Raw genomic sequence first — 26,432 nt, 5'->3', positions numbered from 1 at the left:
GCTTTTTTTTTTTTTTACATTCTCATACTAAAAGATCCCCCATCTGCCCCAAGATGGCTTGAAGTGGTTAACATTACCAAGATCAACTGTGATCTGAAGTGGACTGAACCAGAAAATGATGGTGGCTCTCCAATCACCAACTATGTTGTTGAGAAAAGAGATGTCAGACGCAGGACCTGGCAGGCTGTGGACACCACAGTTAAAGACACCAAGTATACTGTCACTCCACTGAATGAAGGCTCTCTTTATGTGTTCCGTGTTGCAGCTGAGAATGCAGTTGGTGTTAGCGAGTTCTGTGAACTTGAGGACACTGTTCTGGCCAAGGATACTTTCAGTAAGTTACAATACTATGTTTCCTGGTTGTTAAAAATAGAAAGATGGATTACTGCAGTCAGAAGAGAGAAATATGCCAAATTAACTGTCACTTTAACACTTTACAATAAGGTTCCATTCGTTAACATTGGATAATGCATTAGGTATCATGAACTAACAATGAACAATATATATTTTTACAGCATGTATTTATCTTTGTTAATGTTAGTTAATAAAAAATTAAATTATTAATTGTTAGTTCATGGTGCATTAACTAATGTTAACATATAATACTTTTGATTTTATAAATGTATTAGTATATGTTGAAATGAACATTTAACAAGATCAATAAATGCTGTAAAAGTATTGTTCATTGTTAGTTCATGTAAATAATGTTGTTAACTAATGTTAACAAATGGAACCTTATTGTGAAGTGTTACAATTGTCACTTTCACAGCAGTTGTATTTGAAACCCTATCACAGCCAGGTTGACTAGTTTTTGTTTTTAAATTAATGTCAGGGTAATACAACACACTGTAGTAATATACTGTAAATATACATTAATTTAAGCATTTTAAGTAAAAAAAGAAAAAGGTTTGCTAGATTTACTCTGCTAAATCAAGGTCTGTGAAAAGGGTCCATTAAATGCAATTTTAGTTTTCATAAAAATCTGTTAAAACAAAACACTTTTAAAACCAAGTAATACAATTTTGTCAAGTATTACAATGTACTTGAGACCGGGCAGTTTATGTAAAATGCTGAGTCATTCTCTTCCTCTCTAGCCACACCTGGACCACCATATGCTTTGACAGTGGTTGAGGTGTCCAAGAGACATGTTGACCTGAAATGGGAGGCTCCCAAGAGTGATGGTGGAAGACCCATCACCAAGTATGCACAAATTTAATCACACACCATTGTTTTTTGTAAAATGCATAGAAGTCTAATTTTCATCTGGTGTTTAAGGCAAAACAAACAACTTAACCATTACTTTGACAGGTATGTCATTGAGAAGAAAGAGAAAGTAGGCACACGCTGGGTAAAGTCTGGAAAGACATCCGGCCCTGAATGCAAATACAGGGTGACCGATGTTGACGAAGGCACTGAGGTGCAATTTCAGGTCCGGGCAGAGAATGAAGCTGGGGTTGGCCACCCAAGTGAACCTACTGATATCATGACCATTGAGGATCCCATAAGTATGTTAACACATAATTACATGTTATGTAATACATACTAGTAGTGTAGTAATGAGAGATGATTATGTACACCCTGTAATCTGGATTGATGTTTTTTTCTTTTTCAGGTACACCTTCTCCTCCAACTGAAGTCAAGATTGTTGATGCCAGCAGAGAGCACATCAACATTACATGGAAAGCTCCAGAGAAGAATGGAGGAAGTCCTATCACAGGCTACCATGTAGAGCTGTCTGAAGCTGGAACTGAGAAGTGGATGAGGATTAATGCCCGTCCCGTTAAAGAGCTCAGATTTAAGGCTGAAGAAGGCATCATTCCTGAGAAACAATATGTTCTAAGAGTTCGTGCTATTAATGCTGTTGGAGTCAGTGATCCCTCTGAAATTTCTGACAGTGTTTTTGCCAAAGACCCTGACTGTAAGTACTATTTGATTATTCATTGTGACTAGAATATTATAAAGTGGCCATATATCTAATATAATGACTGGTATTTAGAATAGCATAGCATCAGATAGTAGGATAGGATAGGAAACTATATAAGGAAAGGATAGGACTTTTTTAAGGGATGATCTGTGGGAAATTTAGGTGTTACAGCAGTAGACAACTTACAGAAAAGTAAATAATAATAAACAATTAATACAACACAATATAATACAAAAAATATTGAGAGAAGACAGGTACAATAAAAATGTCATATACCCAGATAGCACAAATATCAATATCAAGTATCAAATACAAATATACCCATCTATTTGATGTGTGCATTTTCATCTGAAAGTCAGATTTTTTTTGTGTGTGTGTTTGCTCATCTGTAATAGATCAATAAGATGTTTTCTCTCGATTGTCAAATTGACATTCAGCAGATGTCTTCGAGATTTTCTTGAAGTAGAATGTATGTCAATCTGCTCTGTTTAAGATGTTTATCAGATGTTTCAGGTGTCTTTGACAGAAAAGTAGGACTGTGATGCTTTCCAGATTAAACACTCTTAAACAGACATCTCAGAGATATATGTGTGCTATCTGGGTAGTGTGCAATAAAATAAATTATATATATATATATATATATATATATATATATATATATATATATATATATATATATATAATACATTATGCAAAAAAATGTGTGCAACATGAGAAGCCAGTATTGTGCAATATGGAGAGGTGTTATTTTCTTGTGCAAATACTGTACATTAGAACAGGCGATTAAAGCAGAACCATGTAACAATATTAATAATAAACTTTATTTGTATTTATTTTTCTGTATTACAAAGGTATCCCAACCATAGATATTGAGACCCAAGACATGGTGATTGTCGAGGGGGAGAAGTTGGATCTAAAGATCCCATACAGAGCAATACCAAAACCATCAATGGTCTGGAAGAGGGATGAGACTGAATTAAAGACTGAAGACAGGCTCACATTGACCTGTGACCTCAATCGTGTTCACCTGGAGCTTCTCAAGTGTAAACATGAAGATGCTGGCATATATACTGTCACTCTTGAGAACAGCTTGGGTTCTGTAACTGGAACAATAAATGTAAAAGTGATTGGTAAGAAAGCTATAAAACCATAAAATGTCACATTGATCATATAGTAGAAAACCGCTATGCCTCATCACATGTTTTCCATTTAAAGGTCTGCCTGGACAATGTAAGGACATCTCTGCCAGTGAGGTCACTAAGAACTCCTGCAAGATATCATGGGAGCCTCCAGAGAGTGATGGTGGAAGCCCAATCCTGCATTATGTTCTGGAGCGCAGGGAAGCTCAGAAGAAGACATTTTTGCCTGTGAAGTTTGTAGAAAATGTTTTGGGCTTTGTAGTCAAAGATCTTATGCTCAATGGTGAATATTACTTCAGAGTGAAGGCTGTTAACAAGATCGGCAGTGGAGAGTATCTTGAACTCCGCAATCCTGTAATAACAGAGGAACAGAAACGTAAGCACTATTCTCTTTAGTGTGTTTTTACATTTGTATTCATTTAAATTCATTTATATTATAGACATTCTCTCTGTTCATTTTTATTATTCCTTTTTAAATATTATCTTATAAACAATCACAGAACATCCAGACCCACCAACAGAGGTTGAAGCACACAATCCTACTTCAAGTTCCATCACTGTTACTTGGATGGCACCACCATACGATGGTGGATGCCCAATCACAGGGTACATTCTTGAGAAGATTGAAAAAGATGGTGACAGATTTGAAAGATGTGTTCCAAACCTGGTACCTGGTTTCTCTTACACCATCACTGGCCTGACAGAAGGGAAAGAATACCAGTTCCGTGTCCGTGCAGAGAACATTGCAGGACCAAGTGACCCATCTCGCAGTACACAACTGATTAAGGCTGCTGATCCTGTTGGTATGTTAAAAAAATCTAATCAAATTCTATTTTGAATATTAAAAATATAAATTATTATGTATGTCAAGACAGACAATACATGTAAGTATTTTTTTGACTGCTTCAGAGAAACCAACGGTATCACTCTTTGCCCGTATTGCATCTGGACTCAGTATCAAAAAGGGAGAGGAGATTAGATTGGATGCTTACATATCTGGATCTCCATACCCAACTGTTACATGGCTCAGAAATGATGAGAATGTCAGGCAGGAACCAGCAAAGAAGAAACCAGAAATCACTGTGAAGAAGAAGAAGAAGACCAAGACCGTTCAGCCTGAACCTGAAGAGGTGTTCCATCCTCCACTATTAGACCGCCTGTCTTGCGACCAGAGCAAAAAGGGTGAAACTGCTTTGATGGTGCGTGATTCCATCAGAACTGACCATGGCAAGTTCACTATTAGAGTTGAGAATACCCATGGTTTCGCAATGGCATCTTGTGAAGTCAACATTCTTGGTAAGTTACCTTTGGAACTACTACTGGTGTCTTGATAAGCATTTCTTTAATAGGAAAAGACCATATTCACATTTCTGTTGTTTTATTTTGCAGATAAGCCTGGCCCCCCTGTCAACTTTGGATTTGATGACATCAGGAGCACCTCTGTCAGTTGCACATGGGATGCACCACTTGATGATGGTGGCAGTGAGATCATTAACTACATATTGGAAAAGAAGGACAACACTACTGACGAGATTGGTTGGGTAACTGTAACGTCAACCCACAAGGGGTACAATTACCCTGTAACCAAGCTTATTGAAGGAAAGGAGTACATCTTCAGAGTCACAGCTGAAAACAAGTTTGGCTGTGGACCACCATGCTACTCAGAACCACTTATTGCAAAGAATCAATTTGGTAAAAAAAAAAAAAAAAAAAAAAAACAATCTTAAGAATAATTACACTTTGAATGGTAGATGGCTTACTTCATGATTTATCTGATAATTTTTTTTTGAATTTGTTTTACAGAACCACCTGATGCTCCCAACATGCCAAGAATTGGAGAGGTCACTTCTAGCACAGTTGCCCTCAGCTGGCATGAGCCAAAGGACAACGGGAGCCCGATCTTGGGCTATTGGGTTGAGAGACGTGAAGTCAACAGCAAATATTGGACCAGAGTGAACCGTAATCTTCTTAATTCATTGGCAGTTAAGGTTGAGGGTCTTCTGGAGGGCCTTGTTTATATCTTCAGAGTTTGTGCTGAAAATCTTGCTGGCCCTGGAGAATTCAGTGTACCAACTGATCCTCAGTGTGCAATGGATGCAATCTGTAAGTGTAATAATAAATGAACATTAAGGTATGATATGAATTAGCTGCAAAGGTTTTTCCGATTTGATTAAATGGGCCAATTTTTTTTTTCAGTGCCACCTGGCCCACCTGTGCCAAAAATTGTTGATGTGACAAATACAACTATTGATATTTCTTGGGTACCTCCATTGTATAATGGTGGTGGAGATATCCTAGGATATCATGTTGAGCGCTGTGTGGTTGGAGAGAAGGAATGGACCCGCTGCACTGAGAGTAGATGCAAGGACCGCAAGTTCACCATAACTGGACTGACTGAGGGAGCTGATTATTACATTCGCGTATTTGCCGTAAATGATGCAGGTCATGGAGCCCCAGGCATGACTGAACCTGTTCAGGCCAAAGAACCTGAAGGTACGTAGACATTTTTATTTACTTTGCATATAAAGCATTTCTTGATAACTGTTAAAGCACTGTGTTAAAAACGTCAGGGACACGTCAAGGATCCACACAAAAATGTATTCATTGTGAAAGGCCCCTAAGACACTTTGGATAAAAACACCTGTCAAGTTCATAAATGAAAGTGTAGTAAGAAAATTATCATTGAACTTTAAATCTACATTAATTTAACAGAGGCTCCAGTTGTTGAATTTGATGTCTCTGTGAGGAATGGAGTCATTATCAGAGCGGGGGAAACACTGCGTCTACCTGCTGTTGTTACTGGACGACCTCTTCCAGAAGTGAAGTGGACAAAGGATGATGCTGAGCCAGACAAGGAACATGTAGTTACTGAGACAGAAGGCAAGAACAGTACTTTAAGCATCAAAAATGCTTTGAGATCTGACCATGGTAATTACCAGATCACAGGTACCAACCCCAGTGGAACCAAGTCTGCCTGCATTAAGGTTGATGTAATGGGTAAGTAATATTATCTTTAAAGTCTCCATAAATTCTTTGAATTTTAATTCTGAAATATAACCTTTCATTGGGATGTTCTTTTTTGTAATAAAGATGTTCCCGGACCAGTGGTTGATCTTAAGACAGTTCATGTCAGCAAGAAGGTTATTTCACTTACCTGGTCAGATCCTCTTGACAGTGGTGGAAGTGACATCGTGGGCTATGTTGTTGAGAGAAAGGATGCCAAAATGCACATTTACAGACAACCCCTGGAGACTGCTGCTTGCAAATGTGACATTGTTGGTTTTCTTGATGGTGAAGAATACATGTTCCGTGTAGTTGCAAGGAACAAGTATGGCCTTGGTGCTCCTGTTGAACTTGGACCCATTTTAGCAGTTGATCCTAAAGGTAAAAACAACAGAATATTTCATTAATATTCAATTTATTTATTATAATGATCTTGTTATACTCTTTAAAGACTTGTATTAATATTCCACTAACAATGAGTATAACAATGTTGACTTTCTTGACATTTTAGAAGTTCCATCTGCACCTGAGAAATTGCACTACACGGAAAGGACCAAGAACACCATTACTTTGTCTTGGCAACCTCCTCGTAGTGATGGCGGTTCTCCAATCAGAGGCTACTACGTTGAGAAGATGAGACAAGATAGCACTGAGTTTGATGTTGCTAACCGCCAAATCTGCAAAGATCTCACCATCACACTGGAAAACTTGTCTGAAAACATGATGTATGAATTTAGAGTGAAAGCTGTCAATGAGATTGGTGAAGGAGAGCCATCCAAACCAATTAATGTCCACATTCAGGATGATGAGCGTATGTATACCTTTTAAAATGCGTGTAGATTTAGTTTGCTAAAAGAGTTCCTGCCTTACTATTTTTTATTGATTTTTCCCTCTCTATTTTAGTTTTACCAACTATTAAGTTGTTGAAGTTCTTCAAGAATGATGCCATCGTTGTCAAGAAGGGAGCAGCCATTGAAATCCCTGCTGAAATTGTTGGTCTGCCCTTGCCTACTTTTGAGTGGACAAAGAATGGGGTGGTTATTGACCAACCCACTGAGACAATGACACTGGAATCAGAGGAGATTAACAAGCAAACAATCAATACCAAAATTGGCATTCCTGAAACTGTGAGACAAGACACAGGCCTGTACAAGTTGACTGCCACAAATGTCCGTGGAGTAGGTCATCGCACAATCAGAGTGGATATCTTGGGTAAGATTTTGAATCTTACTTAAGATTATTTTACTCAAGATTTTAATGGATTATTTATGGATTAAATGTGCTAGAAGTTGGCTAAACCTCTTGCCGTGCCTCTGGAGTAACTGACAGAGATTTATACCTTTTGCTGTTTCCTTAGATCGCCCATTGCCACCAAAGAACATTGTGATCTCTGACATCAAAGCTGAGTCTTGCTACCTCACCTGGGATGCTCCAGAGGACAATGGTGGAAGCGATATCATGAACTACATTATTGAGAAGAGAGACGCCAGCAGAAAGAAGTCTGACTGGGAACAGATAACATGCTGCATCATAGACAGACGCTATGGGGTTAATACACCATATTTCTATAAGACAGTCATATGTAGTTGCTTCCTTGAAGAATGAGACATTAACCATGATATGTGTTTTGTAAATATGTATGTTTGCTCTAATTCTATTTTTTTTATCTCCTTCTGTAGGTGTACAAGTTGGATGCCTATGGTACTTACCAGTTCCAGATTAAAGCCGAAAACAAGTATGGGGTCAGTGACGGTTGTGAATCAGAAAAGGTTGTACTAAAAGATCCCTTTGGTCTTCCTGGCCCACCCCAGAGGCCAAGGATCATTGGACACACTTGCTCATCAATGGTGGTGACTTGGGAGCCTCCGAAAGACAATGGTGGCTCAACCATTCAAGGTTACTGGCTTGAAAAGAGAGAGAGAGGAGCTGTATATTGGAGTCGGGTCAACAGGGCTCCAGTAACAAAACCAGCAGTCAAGGGCCTGGAATACAATGTACTCCACCTTATTGAGGGTGCTGAATACCAGTTCCGTGTGATGGCTCAGAATGCAGCTGGCGTTGGACCTCCAAGTGAGGCAACCGAGTGTGTGTTTGCGCTTGATCCAAGAAGTAAGTAATACTTCCTTATTTGATATGCTTATGGATTCTAGCTCTAAATGAGTAAAACATAATATTTTTAAATTTTACTTATAGATCCCCCAGGTCAGCCACCAGCACCTGTAGTAACAGACAAAACCACAAGCAGTGTCTCTCTTTCCTGGACCCCACCAGAAAAAGATGGAGGTAGCCCAATCAAGGGTTACATCGTTGAAGTTCAAGATGAAGGTTCAATAGAGTGGAGAAGGGTGAATACACCAGAGAAGCTGATCCTCACCACTTCATATACTGTGTCAGGGCTTAAAGAGAATAAGAAATGTAGATTCAGGATTGTTGCTGTCAATGCTGCTGGTGAATCTGAGCCAAGTCCCAGAACTGCTGACATCATTGTACAGGATATTTTGGGTATGTATATGGGTTGCAAAAATAAATAAGTAATAACACATGCATGGATAGTTTTCATCATCAGTGTATTAAAAAAAAAAAATTTCCTTGAAATTTTTACAGAGGAACCTATCATTACCATGGCGGTCACAGCCCATGATCTTCTGAACTGTCGCGCTGGAACAACCATCAAGATTCCAGCCACCATCTCAGGCAGACCTATTCCAAATGTCACATGGGACTTTGATGGAACTGCCCCGACTGAGAAAAAGAATGAGCGTCATACTCTGCCAGAGGATTCAGAGGTAGGAGTATACATATTTTTTAAAACACTTTGCTCAGTCCAAATGCACATTTAGTATTCAAATGATACATTTGAATTGTACAGATATCATCCACTGATACAACATCAGAAGTGACAATCCGTGAGTGTAAATTAAACCACTCTGGACGATACATCATCACTGCAACCAATCAAGCTGGTACCAAAGTCATTAAAGTGCGTGTGAATGTACTTGGTAAGTAGGGCTCCATTCAAAAGTTCTTACAGTATTGAAAATATTAAAACTGCAATAGCAGTGTCATTAGGAAACAGAAAGTCAAAATGAACACTGCTGTACATGTTTTAGAATACTTAAGACATTTTTGTTTTTGAAAGAAATTTATGCTTCACTGTTCACAAAGGATTCATTAAAGTGCACAAGCATTACAGCAAAGACATTCATAATGTTACAAATGACTAACTAATTTAATAAATGCTGTATTCTTCAAACTTTCTGTTATTCCAAGAATCATCAACTTGCAGCAATGTAAGTGGCATATACTGGTCATTGAAGTTGCTAGTTTAAGACCTCACTCTTTATTGTGATTTCCACACTTCATTAAGTAGCACAACCATTTTCAAATGTTCTAATATAAGAAAAGTTTCTTGAGATTCAAATTAGCACAGAGTAATTTTAAAAGGATTAGCTGACACAGTATATTTCTAGTAGACTAGAGTAATGACTGCTGAAAATGGGGTTTTGCCATCATGGTTAAAAACAAAATTACTAATATTTTTGGCAGTATATTTGATGTTTTTAATCTAACGCATCCTTGGGGAATAGAAGCATCAATTTCCTTCAAAAACAAAAATGTCTTATGTGTTCCAACATTTGGAACAGTAGTGTATATGTCTTATATCACATGCTAATCTCCTGTGCCACTTTGTGTAGATTTGCCTGGACCACCTAAAGACCTCAAAGTTAGTGACATCACACGTGGAACATGTAGGCTAACCTGGAAGCCTCCAGACATTGATGGTGGTGACAGAATCAAGAGTTATTTCATTGAGAAAAAGACTGTCGCAGGAAAGGCTTGGACAAAGGTCAACCCAACTTGTGCAACTCAGTCCTTTGTTGTGCCAGACCTCATTGAGGGACAAGATTACTTTTTCCGTGTTCGAGCTGAGAATCGCTTTGGTATGGGACCACATATTGAGACCATTCAACGGACTAAAGCCAGGGATCCCATCCGTAAGTTTTTTATTAATCACTCTGTTATTACAAAAATGCTAAAAGCAGTTTAGCCTGACTGTTAAAAACACTGTATTTTTGTAGATCCACCTGATCCTCCCACAAGAGTCAAAATCACTGATGTCTCCAAGGGCACAGTGACTCTGACATGGAAGCCACCAAGGAATGATGGTGGAGCACCTGTGACTCACTACATTGTTGAACGCCTTTGGTGGGATAGCAGTGGAAACCAGCAAGAATCCTGGAGACAGTGCAACCGCCGTGACATTGATACTACCACTTTCAAAGTGGAGGATCTCCATGAGTGTGCTGAATATGAATTCCGTGTCAAGGCTGTAAATGAGGTCGGTGCAAGCAGGCCATCCTCCACAGCAGGACCGATCGTTGTTAAGGACCAAACCAGTACGTACAGAGCAGCACACACAAAGTAATTGTGAATTCAAGAGTGTTGCACAGTGTACCAATTTGCCTTTCTCCCTTTCACTTTTAGGGGCTCCTTCCATTGAACTCCCAGAATTCATGGAGGTTGAACAGGGTACTGATATTCAAATTGTTGCCAAGATTAAGGGCTGTCCATTCCCAACACTCACATGGCAGAAGGCTCCGCCGCACAAGGGCGAAGATAAGGTTGATGTTGTTTATGATGAGCACATCAACAAGCTTGTATCTGATGATAGCTGCACACTGCTGATCCAGCAGGGTCAGCGCTCAGATACTAGCCTCTACACTCTTACTGCTAGCAACAGTCTTGGTACCGTTTCCAAGGAAATGAGGCTTAATGTTCTAGGTATATTATAACAACCAATTTTTCTTAAAAAAGACTTATATGAATAAATGTAGGTGTTGTCATTAGTGCTCTTCATTAATGGTCTTTTTTTCAAATCAGGGCGTCCTGGGGCTCCGTCTGCACCAATCAAATTTGAGGAAATCTGTGCTGAACAGATAACTCTGTCATGGCTGCCTCCTAAGGATGATGGTGGCTCCAAAATTACAAACTATACTATTGAGAGACGTGTTGCCAACAGGAAGACTTGGATTCCGGTCACTAGTGAACCCAAAGAGCGAATATACACAATCGAGGGTCTAATGCCAGGCCATGAGTATATTTTCCGCATAAGGGCTCAGAACAAATATGGTGTTGGAGATCCTCTTGATAGCGAACCTGAAGTAGCCAGAGATGTGTTCAGTAAGTACTTAGTGCACTTTTAAACATGTAAATAAGTAATGTTTTGGTTTATCTTGTGCTGACACCTAGCGGAATAGATTTAGCGTCACACAACAGCAAAAAGTTCTTAGTTATCAGTGACATTGTAGAAATTTGCTATTTGCTGTCAGCCATGATTAATTTATTCTGAGGTTGAAAGCTTTCAATTTCTGGGGGTTATCAAGATAAAGCTAGTAATTTACAGTCATATGATGTCAACATGGCAGCACTTATGAATGTGCAGTGCCATTTAGAATAAAGCAGCTTTTTCGGTATAAAATGTTTACCAATTAGTAAAAAACTCAGTGCACCTTTAATGTTTATGTGATTAGTAACATGATGTCTGTTTGTATTTGTACATTTATTTAACTTGATAACACTGATTATGTAATTTCTTTTTAAGTGCCACCTGGACAATGTGAGAAGCCAACACTCTCTAGCATCACAATAGACTCCATGACTGTGAACTGGGAAGAGCCAGACACAGATGGCGGCACTCCAATCACAGGCTACTGGCTTGAACGTAAAGAAACTACATCTAAACGCTGGAACAGAGTAACTCGTGATCCAATCAGGCCTATGCCACTTGGTGTGTCACACAATGTAACAGGACTCATTGAGGGATCTCAGTATCTGTTCCGTGTGATTGCAATCAATGCAGCAGGATGTGGACCTCCAAGTGAGCCATCTGACCCAACATTTGCCAGAGAACCAATAGGTAGGAAAATAATACAGTTTGAGGTTCAGTGGCAATCATATTAAGTGATAGAGTCTCACACCATGACAAACTTGTTTTCCTGTAGCCCCTCCTTCTCCCCCAACCCCCAAAGTCACTGACTGGACAAAGACTACAGCTGACTTGGAATGGATTCCACCTTTAAAGGATGGAGGTTCAAAAATAATAGGCTACTATGTTGAATACAAAGAGGAGGGCACAGAAGCATGGGTTAAGGTTTGTTTGAGCTTTATTTATACTACTGGAATTTTTACATTTAAACAAATTATCAAAGATGTTTATATACTCTGTATACATTACAATTTATCCTCCTTCTTTTCCAGGCTAAAGACAAGGAGGTTAGGGGAACCAAATTTGTGGTCACTGGCCTAAAAGAGAATACATTGTTTAAGTTTAGAGTTTTGGCATTCAATGCTGCTGGTCTCAGTGAGCCAGGCGAAGTTGCTGATGCTCTTGAAATGAAGGACCGGATCAGTAAGTCTCAAAGCCCATCAACATGTAGTTTCCCCAATTAAGACTTTATTTGCTTGTATGAAAATCTTTGGCAGCATGATGATAGTGAATATTTGTTGTGCCATTTCAGTTTCCCCAATGCTTGAGCTGGACATCTCAGTAAAGGAGAGGATGATTATTCATGCTGGAGGTGTTATTCGTATCCTGGCTTATGTGTCAGGCCAACCTCCACCTGTGATAACATGGAGCAGAGATGAACGTCCTGTCCCTCCAGAAGCTGTCATTGAAACCACCTCAATCAGCCGCTCATTGGTAATCAAGGACTGTACTAGGAGGCAACAAGGTGTTTATACAATAACAGCCAAGAATGATGGAGGAGAGGTGAAGAAGTCTGTTATCGTTGACGTACTTGGTAAGTGTGTATTATCAGACACAGGCAGCCTTTACATCCTTATGGAATTGCTGTATAAGAGAAGTTACAGTTTCTTATCTTACTTCACTTCTTCAGATGTACCTGGTCCAGTTGGGGTACCTTTCAGTGCTGAGAATCTCACAAGTGACTCATGCAAGCTGAACTGGTTTTTCCCTGAGGATGATGGTGGATCTGCCATCTCTAACTATGTAATTGAGAAACGTGAAGTTGAGCGCAAAGCTTGGACAGCTTGTTCCTACACAGCTGGCAGACAGAATGCTATAATAAATAATTTAGTACTAAAGAAGGCATACTTCTTCAGAGTCGCAGCTGAAAATGCAATTGGAGTAGGTCCTTTCTGTCAGACAGCATGTGAAATTGTGATCAAAGATCCTATCAGTAAGTTGATTTTCTTGCTTATTTTTTTTTCTGACTGATTTAAACATAGCTCCAAAATATAAGAACAAGTTATACAGCTACGCAATAATGCAAATAATAGTCAGCATTAATGGTAGCTGATATTTTACCTTTTTGACTAGCTGTGCCAGACCGTCCAGAAGAACTTGAGGTAACTGCCATCACCAAAGACTATATTAGTGTGACATGGAAGCCACCTAAGTATGATGGAGGATCTGAGGTGACATCCTATGTTCTGGAGGCTCGCATGATTGGAAAAGATAAGTTTGTCAGACTGACCAAAGATAAATTGATGGACAGGAGATACACTTATGATGGTCTCCGTGAGGGCGACACTTATGAATTACGTGTTAGTGCAGTGAACGAAATTGGTCAAGGCAAACCATCCTTCTCCACGAAGCAAATTACATGTAAAGACGAACTTGGTGAGTAAAGCTTTTTTGCTATTAAAAACATTCAAAGAATTAAAAACCATTATATATATTGTAGTATAAGATTTATTAAAGATTTTGTAAAGTATTTATGACATTCATGCTATGGATTTCTCAATCTCCCATTTTAGAGCCCCCCACAATTGAACTGGACTTTCGTGACAAAGTTATTGTGCGTGTGGGAGAAAGTGTTGCGCTCCAGGGACGTTACACTGGCAAACCAGCCCCATCTGTAACCTGGTCAAGGGATGATCAGGAACTGAAAGCAGACACCCACATCATGTTCAAAAATACTCTTACCACAATGTGCCTGGGTCTTATCAAAGCTCAGCGTGGACACAGTGGCAGATACTGTGTGACAGTCGAAAACTGCACTGGTGCGCGTAAGGGCATTTGTAATGTCACAGTTGTAGGTAAGTCCCCTTAAACAACAACAACAACAATATAAAATCACGAATAGTACAAATATTTCAGTCAAATAACTAGCAACCTGTTTGGTTATTGCTAATTAATATTCTATGTTTTTAGATCGACCATTGCCTCCAGAGGGCCCAGTGGTCTTTGAGGAAGTACACAGAGATCACATGGTCATTTCTTGGAAACCACCTCTTGATGATGGTGGATGTGAAATTTCTAACTATATAATTGAAAAGAGGGATATAAACAGGGACATGTGGACAACTGTAACATCTGCCACCACAAAAACCATTTGTAAAGTACCTAAGCTTGTAGAGGGACGTGAATACATCATGAGAATTAGTGCTGAGAACATGTATGGCATAAGTGATCCACTGGAGTCAGAGGAGATTAAAGCTAAAGATCTATTCAGTATGTATAAATGCAGACAAAAATGTTTCCATTGATTATTTATTCATGGAAAAATGTAATGTTTATTTTATTAATATGCTTCAAATAATTCCAGGGGTACCTGAGGCACCTGAGCAACCCACTGTAAAAGAAGTCTACCATGACTCAGCACTGGTAATTTGGAATCGACCTCGAGATGGTGGAAAGCCCATCACTAACTATATCTTGGAAAAGAAGGAGCCCTCAGCTAAGAGATGGTCTCGGGCAACTAGAGATCCAATCTACCCTGCTACCCAGTACAGGGTACAAGACCTCACTGAAGGCTGTGAATATGAATTCCGTGTAATGGCAGAGAATGAAATTGGCACTGGAGATCCTAGCCCTCCATCAAAGCATATTCTTGCTAAAGATCCAATTGGTAAGTCATCCTCATTTGATGGACCCTGTTTCTTAATACATATCAGAAAGTAGTACTATTAATAATTATTTATTAACTGTTTAATTTGCCTCACTCCCCTTTAATAGTTCTGCCAAGCCCACCTGTTTTGCCTGAGGCTGTTGACAAGACTAAAGATTCTGTGAGTCTATCATGGCGTGTTCCTCGCCATGACGGTAAAGGCAAAATCTTTGGTTATTTGATTGAGTATCAGAAACCTGGTGCAATCGATTGGATCCAGGCAAACGAATCTCCTGAAACATGCCCAGACACCAAGTTTGTTGTGACAAAACTACCGGAAGGTGAAGAGTTCAGATTCAGAATTATGGCTGTGAATGCTGCTGGAAAATCTGAGCCTGCCTATGTCAAGGAACCTGTGAAAGTTCTTGACAGACTGGGTAATTTATTTTGTTTACATATTCAGGAAATGCATTGGAGTGGTATTGAAAAGTAAATGTAAATATGTAATTAAATATGCATACTTACATATAAAACATAGAACTACAACTATGTTATCGAATTACTCAAAAGTTAATTGCTACAAATTTGATCAGTAATGCATATTCCTATCTCATTTCACTTGCAGAGGAGCCAGAGTTGCTGCTAGATGCCAACATGGCTCGTGACCACCTTGCTATGGTTGGGACGGACATCACACTCAGTGCTACTATTAAGGGCATGCCAATTCCCACTGTCTCTTGGAAAAAGAATGATGGTGAAGTGCCTGCTCATTGTCTCATTGAGGTCACAGGGAGTGGAAGCAAACTTCACATTAAGAAGTGTATCCGTGCTGACTGCGGCAATTATACCATCACAATTCAGAATGCAGCTGGATCTAAATCTGCTACCTGCACTGTTCTTGCTCTTGGTATGTATGTTTTAAGAAGCCTTAATACTACAGACAGTATGTATAATATAAGAGATATATACTACAGTGCTCCAATGAGTTTTTATTTTTAACTTAGATAAACCTGGACCTCCAAGGAATCTTATCATTTCTGAAGTCACAAGTGAGTCAGCTTACCTGACATGGCAAAAGCCAGAGGATGATGGTGGTGCTGTGATCTCTCACTATGTTGTGCAAAAGAAAGATGTAGCTGCTGAGAACTGGGTTCCAGTTTGTGCTGCATCTAAGAAGCTTAGCCTCATGGCTCTATATCTGATGGAGGGAATACAGTATCTCTTCAGAGTTGCAGCTGAGAATCAGTTTGGCAGGAGTGCTTTTATTGTAACCACTAAGCCCATCAAGGCAGTTGATCCTCTCTGTAAGTAATACATGTAATGTTTTTTTTTCTTTCTATTTTATATATTTTTTTTAAAACTTTACAATAAGGTACCATTTGTTAACATTAGTTAATGCATTACTTATCATGAACAAACAATTAACTACATATTTTTTACATCATTTATTAGTCTGAATAAAATATTAATAAAAAATGCTATTGTTCATTGTTAGTTTATGTTAATTCAAAGTGCATTAACTAATGTTAACAAATGCAACTTTTGATTTTAAGAATGTATTACTATATGTTGAATTTAACTAACTAAAGTTAATAAATGCTTAAGGGGTCATGAAACACTACAACACATTTTATGAGATGTTAAGAGGTATATGCACACAAGGGAATAGAATGTTAACATTCATTATTTTTAATTTGAAGATGAAAAGGGTTAATTTAGGAACTTTTCAGCTATTTTCGTCTTCTGGGTTTGAAATGAACATCGAGACAATGTTACAGGTTGTGACGTACAGGGTTGAGCTTTCAATTGAATTTCAGTACCTCTACATCATGGGTGCTCTTGATATTATTCATGAGAAGGCGTGGTTTTTACCCTGTGACAAGCAAACACTGCAGATATCATTGCCATGCACAGACCAGTGCTTCAAAGTCTATTTTTCTAGTTTATATTAGTTTATACTAGTTGTTCTTTTTTAGTATTACTAATTTGTGTATTATTATCTAAAGATCCCCCTGGTCCACCCAAGAATCTGCATCATGTTGATGCAGACAAAACTGAAGTGTGGCTTCAGTGGGAATGGCCTGATCGCACAGGTGGAAGTGAGATCACTGGATTCATTGTTGAGCATCAAGAAGAAGGTGCCACTGACTGGGTCACCTTCAAGACTGTCAGCAATCCTCAATGTCATGTCACTGGACTTGTGGAGGGCAAAACCTACAGATTCCGTGTAAAATCTCAAAATGCAATAGGCATTAGCCGACCAGACACAAGTGTGCCAATTACTTGCCAGGAAAAGACATGTAAGACTCACACTAGATTCTATTAAATCATCTTGCTTTTTAATTAAAACATTTATTAATAAATAATTATTATGTTTAACTAAAAAACTAATTATTTTTCAGTGGCTCCAACTATTGAAGTTGATGTGAAGCTTATTGAGGGTCTTGTTGTGAAGGCTGGCACGACGATTGTTCTCCCAGCAGTCATGCATGGAATCCCAACTCCAACTGCCAAGTGGCAAAGTGATGGAAATGAGCTTAAAACCGAGGGCAAATATAAGATCAGTACTGAAGGAAATTCAACTGTCTTAAATATCAGTGAGTGTGTCAGGTCTGACAGTGGCGAATATGTTCTTACTGTTGCAAACCCTGCTGGAAGCAAGTCAGTTGCTTTACATGTAACAGTTCTTGATGTTCCATCTGCTCCAATCGGTCCTGTAAACATCCTTGAGGTTACCCCTGACCATATGATAATCCAGTGGCGTGCACCAAAAGATGATGGTGGTACGCCTTTGATGAGCTATGTTGTAGAGAAGAAGGATGTCAAGAAGCCTTGGGAGCCGTGGTCAGTTGTGAGTTCTGGAAGCACTAGCACAAAGGCCAAAGTACCACGTTTGGAGAAGGGACGTGAATATATTGTGCGCATACGTGCTGAGAACAAGATTGGCATTGGTGCTGCCCTTGAAAGTCCTCCCACTATTGCCAAGCACATGTTTGATCCGCCAGGTCCTCCTGGCCAACCAACATGTTCTGATATAACAGAAAATGCTGTAACAGTGTCATGGGCTGAACCAGAAACTGATGGTGGAAGCCCTGTGAGTGGCTACATTGTTGAACGCAGAGAGATGACTGGCAAATGGATTCGTGTCAATAAAACACCAGTTTTGGATGTAAGATACAGGGTCTGTGGTTTGTTTGAGGGCAACAGCTATGAATTCAGAATCTTTGCTGAAAATGTTGCTGGTGTAAGTGAGCCATCATATCCATCAGACCCAGTTAAAGCTAAACGTCCAATTACTCCTCCAGGGCCTCCAAGTAACATTAAGCTAAAGGACTGGAGCAAGTCATATGCAGATTTGGTGTGGACCAAACCTTCCAGAGATGGTGGCAGTCCCATCCTAGGCTATGTTGTTGAATGTCAGAAATCAGGTTCTGCAAATTGGGACAGAATACACAAGGATCTGATTAAGCTTTGTGCATTTAGAGTACCTGGACTTAGTGAAGGCACAGAGTACAGATTCCGTATTAGAGCCTCTAACAAGGTTGGAGATGGTGAACCAAGAGAACTCACAGAAACTGTACTTGCCAAGGACATCCTTGTTCCTCCTGAAGTAACTGTTGATGTTGCATGCCGTGACCTCCTTACAGTTAGAGCAGGGCAGATCATTAGCCTTATGTGCCGTGTCAAGGGAAGGCCTGATCCTGAAATCACTTGGACTAAAGATGCAAGAGCCTTGAGCAGAGATAAGCGTACTGAGATGAACAATAACTACCCTCTTGTTGAGCTGGTCATTCAGGAAGCTATTAGAGCTGATTATGGAAAATATGCCATTCAAGCAAAGAATAGCAGTGGTCAAGCACAAGCTACAATTATTGTCAATGTCCTTGATATTCCTGGAGCTTGTCAGAACTTGAAGGTTGCTTATGTGACGAAAGACTCATGCATGGTGTCTTGGGAAAATCCAGAAGATAATGGTGGCACTGAAATCACCAATTATATCATTGAATGTCGACAACCTAGTCAAAGGGGGTGGACAGTTGTTACATCTGACTGCACCAAACGACTTGTCAAAGCTCCACTTATTGAGAATTGTGAATACTTTTTCCGTGTGAGTGCTGAGAATAAGATTGGTGCTGGTCCACCAACAGAAACAAAAACACCAGTCCTCGCTGTTGACCCAGTTGAGAAACCTGGTGAGCCAGAGAACTTTCAAATTGCTGAAATCGGGAAGACATTTGTCTTCCTCAAATGGAAGAAGCCAGAATATGATGGTGGTAGCCGCAACCTTGCTTACCATATTGAAAAGAAACCTAAAGAAGCAGATGAATGGGAAAGATTACACAAAGGTGCTATAAAGGAAACATACTTCATGGCTGATAGATGTATTGAGAACCAAATTTATCAATTCAGAGTTCAAACGAAGAACGAGGGAGGAGATAGTAACTGGGTGACAACAGCTGAAGTTCTTGTTAAGGAGGAACTTGTACAGCCAGAGCTTAAAATAAAACTGGAGGGAGTTCTTGTTGTTAAAGCTGGAGAGCCTATTCAAATTGAGGCAGAACTTAAAGGTAAACCTCGGCCTGATGTGAAATGGTCTAAAGAGGGTGACACTGGAGATATCAACAAAAGCCAGAGAGTGCAAGTTGAAACTGGCACCAACTTCACAAAAATCCTGCTGACAAATTCAAGACGTGGAGATACTGGAAAATACATAATTACTGCTACAAATGCTGCTGGAACCTGCTCTGCTGAGGCCAAGGTGAATGTTCTGGACAGACCAGGTCCTATTAGAGACCTGAAGGTCTCAGACATTTCGGTGGACAGATGCAAGCTTACTTGGGAGGTACCAGAAGATGATGGTGGATGTGAGATCTATAACTACATAATAGAGAAATGTGAGACAAAGAGAGGGGTATGGTCAATTCATTCAGCAGCTGTTATAACTAACTCGGCTAAAGTTACTCGCCTCATCGAAGGAAATGAATACATATTCAGAGTGAGAGCTGAGAACAAGATGGGTGCTGGCCCTGCAGTTGAAACTGAGTCCATTGTTGCAAGGACCCTGTTCAGCAGACCAGGTGCACCAGATACTCCAGAAGTGACCAAGATTACAAAAGAAGAAATGGTTGTTATGTGGTGCCCTCCTGATAATGATGGTGGAAAGCCCATCACTGGTTATATTCTGGAGAAAAAAGAGGAGCATGCCATTCGGTGGGCCCCTGTTACTAAGTCCCCAATTGCAGGAACACAGATGACTGTTACAGGGTTATTGCCTAATCATGAATACCAGTTCCGTGTCAAAGCTGAGAATGAAATTGGAGTTGGTGATGCAAGCAAACCATCAAGATCGCTCACAGCAAGAGATCCAATTGGTATGTCCAGTGAATTACTGTCAAATAGTTGGAAAGGTGTTTGTTATTTTGACTTACAACAACAATTGTATTTATTTTTATATTTGCAGAGCCTCCTGGTCCAGTTGGTAATCTAAAGGTGGCTGACAGCTCAAGGACATCAATCACTCTTGCATGGACAAAGCCTACTTATGATGGAGGTGCTCCTCTCATTGGATATGTAGTTGAGCTGAGAGTCAAGGGCACAAGCAAGAAGGGTGATGAAGGCTGGAAGAGGTGTAATGTTGCTGCCCAGTTGATCGGAACAGAATTTACGGTCTCAAGTCTGGACGAGAAGGTTGAATATGAATTCCGTGTCTCTGCCCAAAATCAAATTGGCTTGAGTCAACCAACTAATCTTGAGGGAGCTGTGTCACCAAGAGAAGTGTTGGGTAAGTTTCTATTAACAAGAGACTTTTCTATTAATTTCCAGCAACACGCATTCTTAATTCCTAATTCCATGTCTTTTTTTTACAACCATCAGAGGCTCCTGAAATTGATTTGGGTGCAGAACTAAAGAAGGGTGTGACTGTAAGGGCTGGATGCCCAATAAGATTAGTTGCTACAATCAGAGGCAGACCTGCTCCAAAGGTCTTATGGAGGAGAATGGGAATAGATAATGTTGTTCAGAAAGGCCATGTGGATCTTATTGACACTATGACATTCCTTGTTATCTCTGAAACTACTCGTGATGATTCAGGCAAATATTCATTGACTGTATCCAGTCCAGCTGGAGAGAAGGCAGTGTTTGTGAATGTCAAGGTACTTGGTAAGTAAAAACCGAGCTCACCTCTATGATGTTAAATAGATTAATCTATGTAAATACCTAAAATATCAAACTTTTCCTACAAATGTTTTTTGAAATAGATACACCTGGACCTGTTGTTGGTCTTGAGGCTGTTGACATCACAATGTCATCTTGCAACCTCCAATGGTCCCAACCTGAAAATGATGGTGGAAGTAACGTCACCCATTACATTGTTGAGAAGCGAGAAATTGATCGCAAGACATGGGCAACAGTGAAAACTGATGTTGAAAAGACCACATTTAAAGTTAGCAATCTTGTCCCAGGAACGGAGTATTACTTTAGGGTCACAGCTGTGAATGACTATGGTCCTGGAGTGCCAAGAGTTACACCAAAATCTTGTCTGGCCTCTGATCCTATCAGTAAGAGCATTCATCAGTTTTAAAAGGTTGTGTAATATCATGTTTGAAAGTTATTATTATAAAAAAAATTCTCTGTTCTCTTAAGGCAAACCTGATCCACCACAAAAGATTGATGTTTTGGAGATTACTAAGAACAGTGCAACTGTGGGATGGGTGAAACCACTGCGGGATGGCGGAGCTAAAATTGATGGCTACATTATTGAATATCTTGAGCTTCCGATGCCTAAACCACCCAAGGAACTGCCCAAGGAAACGGTAGAGGGTGAAGGTGAGACAGAGCCTGTTGTAGAGCCTGTGGCTCCACCCCCACCTGAACCTGTGGTTGAGGAAGAGGAGGAGAAAGAGAAGGAGAAGAAAGAGGAATGGACACCATACACTGTTGTAAAAGATTTGAGTATCTCTGTTGCTGGACTTAAGGAGGGAAGAAAATATCGGTTCAGAGTGGCAGCAAGAAACACCATGGGATCCAGCCTTCCCACAGAGACCAGAGAAGCTTATGAGATCAAGGAACAGATGTGTAAGTTAAATAACTTACATACCATATATTGCTCATATTACTCATTTAAATTAGAATTAAACTAAAACCCTGCTCAATCTTGTGTTTTATTCCCAGTGGAGCCCAAGATCATCATGCCTGAGCTTGTCACTGCAAAGGCTGGGGCAAAACTGAGGGTTGAGGCTCTTGTATCTGGAAAGCCAGCACCAGCATGCCAATGGAAACGTGGAGAAGATAATGTAGTCCCATCTAGCCGTCTTGCTGTGCATAAATCTCAGAACTTGTGTGTGCTCATCATTAAAGATGTTTCAAGACAAGACAGTGGTCAGTACAGCCTTGTTGCTGAGAACAGCTCAGGCAAAGTTGACCAGATTTTGAAAATTGCCATCAGAGGTTAGAATTTTTCATTTTCACCACCAATTTCAACATAGTAGAAAATGTGAGAATGCAATTCATAAACATACAAACTGTATTCTGTTACAGATATTCCTGGACCACCTGAACCACCATTTGAAATCAGTGACATTGATTCCGATGCCTGCACACTCTCTTGGAACAAACCACTTGAAGATGGTGGTAGCAATATCACTAACTATGTGGTCGAGAAGTGTGACATAAGCAGAGGTGACTGGGTTACTGCTCTTTCCAGCTGTGGCAAAACTGGCTGCAGAATCGGAAAGCTTATTCCTGGAAAGGAATATGTGTTCCGTGTCCGTGCTGAGAACAGATTTGGTATTTCAGACCCTCTTACATCTGAAAGGATGGTTGCTAAATTCCCCTTTGGTGAGTTGAAATATAGACATGATATATAGGCACGACAAAAATGGTAATGCATATTACACTGTCTGAAACAATTTACATTTTCTAGATATTCCTGGGGAACCTGTGAACTGCCGTATCAACAAAGTAAACAAGGACTGCATGTTTGTGGCTTGGGATAAACCTGAATCTGATGGTGGCAGTCCAGTTACTGGATACTACATTGAACGCAAAGAGAGGAACAGTCTCCTTTGGGTTAAGGCCAATGATTCTGTTGTTCGCACAACTGAATATCCTTGTGCTGGCCTAATTGAGGGTCTGGAATATACTTTCAGAGTGTCTGCGATAAACAGGGCTGGACAGGGTAAACCAAGCAAGAAAACAGAGTTCATTACAGCAAGAACACCTGTTGGTATGTGCATTTTTAAAAAATGTAAATTTTAGGAATATAGTATGTTTGTGTATTGTGTATGTTTTAATGTTCATATTTTGTAATAGATGCTCCTGGAAAACCAGAGGTGCTGGATGTGACTAAAAATACTGTTACACTGGTTTGGAGCAAACCAAAGAATGATGGTGGAAGCAAGATAATTGGATACTATGTTGAGGCCATGAAGCTTCCAGGAGACACTTGGGTGCGTTGCAACACAAGCAGTCAGAATGTGCCTCATGAGGAGTACAGAGCAACTGGGCTTGAAGAGGGTGCTAAGTACCAGTTTAGGGTAATTGCCAAGACTGCTGTTAACATTAGCAGACCATCGGAAATCACAGATCCCATTCTGGTGTCTGCAGATAATGGTAAGCCTTGTAGCTATATATATATATGATTGATTGATTTAATTTTATTTTAATGTCTGGGTTAACAGTTGTCCTATTGATTTTCTGTTATGTTTGCTTGTTTACAGTACCTCCAAGAATAGAACTTTCAATACAGATGAAGAAGATGTTGCCAGTAAAGGCTGGGTCAGATGTTAGCCTTGAGGCTGAAGTTTTTGGCAAACCAATGCCCAAGGTTACATGGAGCAAGAATGGAGAAGTATTGAAATCTGATAAAGACTTGAAGTTGTCTCAAAAGAGACATCTCTTTTCCCTGAGCCTTGATGCAGTTACTAAACTTAATACTGGAATCTATGGAATTCTTGCTACAAATGCAAGTGGTTCAGCAACCGCAGAAATAAATCTAAACATTTTGGGTGAGTAAATAAAATGTTTAATCTTACAAAGTTGTATTTAATTCTTTCTAAAATCGTAATAAGTAGCTGAGATATGACATAGTAATAATAGCACTTTCCCTTTACACAGATATCCCTGGCCCACCAGCCTCTGTCAAGTTTGAAGAGGTACTTTCAGATCGAATAAAGTTAAGCTGGAAGGCTCCACTTGCAGATGGTGGCTCTCCAATTACAAATTATGTTGTTGATAAACGTGAGACAAGCAGAGCTAACTGGGCCCAGGTTTCTGCAAAAATCACTGGTGATACAACTGAATTTTCAGTGGAGAGACTGATCGAGGGGCATGAGTACCAGTTCCGTGTTCGTGCTGAGAACCGCTATGGCACTGGTGATGCCATAGTATCAGACCCTGTTGTTGCTAGGAATCCCTTCAGTAAGACTTTACTTAATTTTTCTATGCATTTGTATTGCTTGGATAAATAATTTCAATATACTTCTAATGTACTTTTCATTTATAGCTGTTCCTGGAGCATGTGACCCACCAGTCCTTACAAACATAACAAAGGAGAATATTACTGTAAGCTGGAAGGAGCCAACTGATGATGGAAACTCCCCTATCCTTGGATACATGGTTGAGAAGCGTGAGACCAAGGAAATAAACTGGACCAAGCTCAACAGAAAACCTTTGCTGGCGAGAACACTTGAAGTTGGCGGTCTCTCTGAGGGAGCTCAGTATGAGTTTAGAGTTATTGCTGTTAATCAAGCTGGCCTTGGCAAACCCAGTGAGCCATCTAATGCAGCCTCTGCTCTTGATCCTTTGTGTGAGTTTCAGAAGCCATTCACAATATCTTATCTGTGAATACATGAGAAAATGTATCTTAACCTCTTAATGCTTCTTCACAGATCCTCCTGGTCCACCGGTTTCTCCTAAGGTCACAGACACATGCAGCAGCACCATTAGCCTAACTTGGACTAAGCCCGCAAGTGATGGTGGAAGTGAAATTTTAGGATACCTTGTTGAATGTAAAAGAACTAATGCAACAGACTGGATAAGATGCAATGTACCCAAGAATCTTCAGGATACAAATTATGTTGTCACTGGTCTCCTGGAGAACTCTGAATACCAGCTTCGTGTTAGTGCTGTAAACAAAGTTGGATTCAGTCAGCCTAGTGAAGTTCCTGACAAACATGTTGCCAAGGATGTTTTCGGTACAAACAAATAATTGATATATCAACTAACAACTTTGAAACCAATAGATTTGTCTTTTGTATAATCCATAGTCTTTTATGTGTGACCATGAAAAAAAAACATCATAATATTTGATAAATAAATAAATTAATTAATTATCTAAATTATGTATGAATAAATTTTTTCAATGTAATTTCAGTTGCTCCTGAGGCCGAGATTGATGCGGAGTTGAAGGAAACTTTGGTGCTTAAGGCTGGCAGTAAAATGAAACTTCATGCCATAATTAAGGGTCGGCCAACCCCCAGGGTGACCTGGGCCAAGATGAACACCAACATTAAGGACAGACAAGGAATCATAATTAAGACCACAGACAATGATACATTGGTTTGTGTTGAGAAAGTGAACCGATATGATGCAGGGAAATACATTCTGAATCTTGACAGTGTAAGCGGAATGAAGATGTACACAGTTGTTGTCAAGGTCCTTGGTGAGTTTTGATATTAAGTGTTATTGTTTATATTTAGATATATTTTATACTAACTAATATTATTTATATATATTATAACACTAAACAGATACACCTGGACCTCCACTGAATCTGATGGTAAAAGAGATGACGAAGGACAGTGCCTCTATCCTGTGGGATGCACCTCTAATTGATGGTGGAAGTGAGATTACAGGTTACATTGTTGAAAAGCGAGATGCAGAAAGGAAAGCATGGTCAACTGTTTCAACCACTTGTAACAAAACCTCTTTTAAGATTGATGATCTGGAAGCTGGAAGATCATATTGCTTTAGGGTTCTGGCTCAGAATGAATATGGCATTGGTGAAGCTTGTGAAACTGCAGATGCTGTCAGAGCCTCTGGTGAGTGAAGATAATTTTTTATATATCATGTCATCATGATTTGTATAAATGGATAATTGAAAACGATATTATACTGTATAACAATTATGTTGATATTCTATTATTAAATAAAATAAACAATGCTTTACAGAACAACCAGGACCAGTTATGGACTTTAAGACATTGCTTGTAACCAAGGACTCTTGTACTCTGTCCTGGAAAAAACCCATTAGTGATGGAGGTAGCCGTATCATTGCATATGTGCTTGAGGTCCTTAATGGTGAGGACAAATGGAAGGAACTTCTTAGATCAAAGAACATGCAATATAGTGCAAAAGATCTTGTTGAAGGAAGAGAATATAAATATAGAGTAAAAGCAACAAATGATTCTGGTGACGGTCCTGAACAGGAACTCTCTGTGATTGCAAAAGATGTCAATGGTGAGATTCCTAATTTTGTATTTGTACATAAAAAGCACTTAAATTCCACCTGATATA

General features: G+C 39.6%; 1 protein-coding gene across 1 annotated transcript in view; it reads left to right on the top strand.

Moving 5' to 3' along the window:
- The window catches only part of ttn.1 (titin, tandem duplicate 1), a 157,021-nt gene that overhangs the window by 82,009 nt on the left and 48,580 nt on the right, over nt 1–26,432 (top strand). The window contains 53 exon segments of the mRNA XM_051709103.1: nt 35–334; nt 1,095–1,200; nt 1,309–1,505; nt 1,613–1,918; nt 2,776–3,054; nt 3,140–3,439; nt 3,564–3,866; nt 3,973–4,359; nt 4,453–4,755; nt 4,867–5,166; nt 5,260–5,556; nt 5,776–6,060; nt 6,154–6,447; nt 6,578–6,877; nt 6,970–7,278; nt 7,424–7,614; nt 7,746–8,175; nt 8,260–8,568; nt 8,671–8,852; nt 8,936–9,065; nt 9,762–10,061; nt 10,146–10,463; nt 10,552–10,848; nt 10,948–11,247; nt 11,669–11,983; nt 12,069–12,217; nt 12,325–12,475; nt 12,585–12,866; nt 12,963–13,265; nt 13,406–13,708; nt 13,846–14,127; nt 14,243–14,542; nt 14,637–14,939; nt 15,047–15,355; nt 15,544–15,825; nt 15,923–16,222; nt 16,925–17,218; nt 17,321–20,290; nt 20,380–20,700; nt 20,793–21,077; nt 21,176–21,475; nt 21,561–21,992; nt 22,089–22,364; nt 22,455–22,754; nt 22,840–23,142; nt 23,229–23,528; nt 23,636–23,923; nt 24,033–24,335; nt 24,421–24,723; nt 24,806–25,111; nt 25,291–25,578; nt 25,667–25,957; nt 26,088–26,375. Coding sequence (XP_051565063.1) covers nt 35–334; nt 1,095–1,200; nt 1,309–1,505; nt 1,613–1,918; nt 2,776–3,054; nt 3,140–3,439; nt 3,564–3,866; nt 3,973–4,359; nt 4,453–4,755; nt 4,867–5,166; nt 5,260–5,556; nt 5,776–6,060; nt 6,154–6,447; nt 6,578–6,877; nt 6,970–7,278; nt 7,424–7,614; nt 7,746–8,175; nt 8,260–8,568; nt 8,671–8,852; nt 8,936–9,065; nt 9,762–10,061; nt 10,146–10,463; nt 10,552–10,848; nt 10,948–11,247; nt 11,669–11,983; nt 12,069–12,217; nt 12,325–12,475; nt 12,585–12,866; nt 12,963–13,265; nt 13,406–13,708; nt 13,846–14,127; nt 14,243–14,542; nt 14,637–14,939; nt 15,047–15,355; nt 15,544–15,825; nt 15,923–16,222; nt 16,925–17,218; nt 17,321–20,290; nt 20,380–20,700; nt 20,793–21,077; nt 21,176–21,475; nt 21,561–21,992; nt 22,089–22,364; nt 22,455–22,754; nt 22,840–23,142; nt 23,229–23,528; nt 23,636–23,923; nt 24,033–24,335; nt 24,421–24,723; nt 24,806–25,111; nt 25,291–25,578; nt 25,667–25,957; nt 26,088–26,375 — 17,850 coding nt within the window.

Source organism: Myxocyprinus asiaticus, chromosome 10 (assembly GCF_019703515.2).
Source record: "Myxocyprinus asiaticus isolate MX2 ecotype Aquarium Trade chromosome 10, UBuf_Myxa_2, whole genome shotgun sequence".
Lineage (NCBI taxonomy): Eukaryota > Metazoa > Chordata > Actinopteri > Cypriniformes > Catostomidae > Myxocyprinus > Myxocyprinus asiaticus.
Note: the sequence above shows the minus strand (reverse complement) of the source record. Positions and strands in the feature narration are given on the sequence as shown.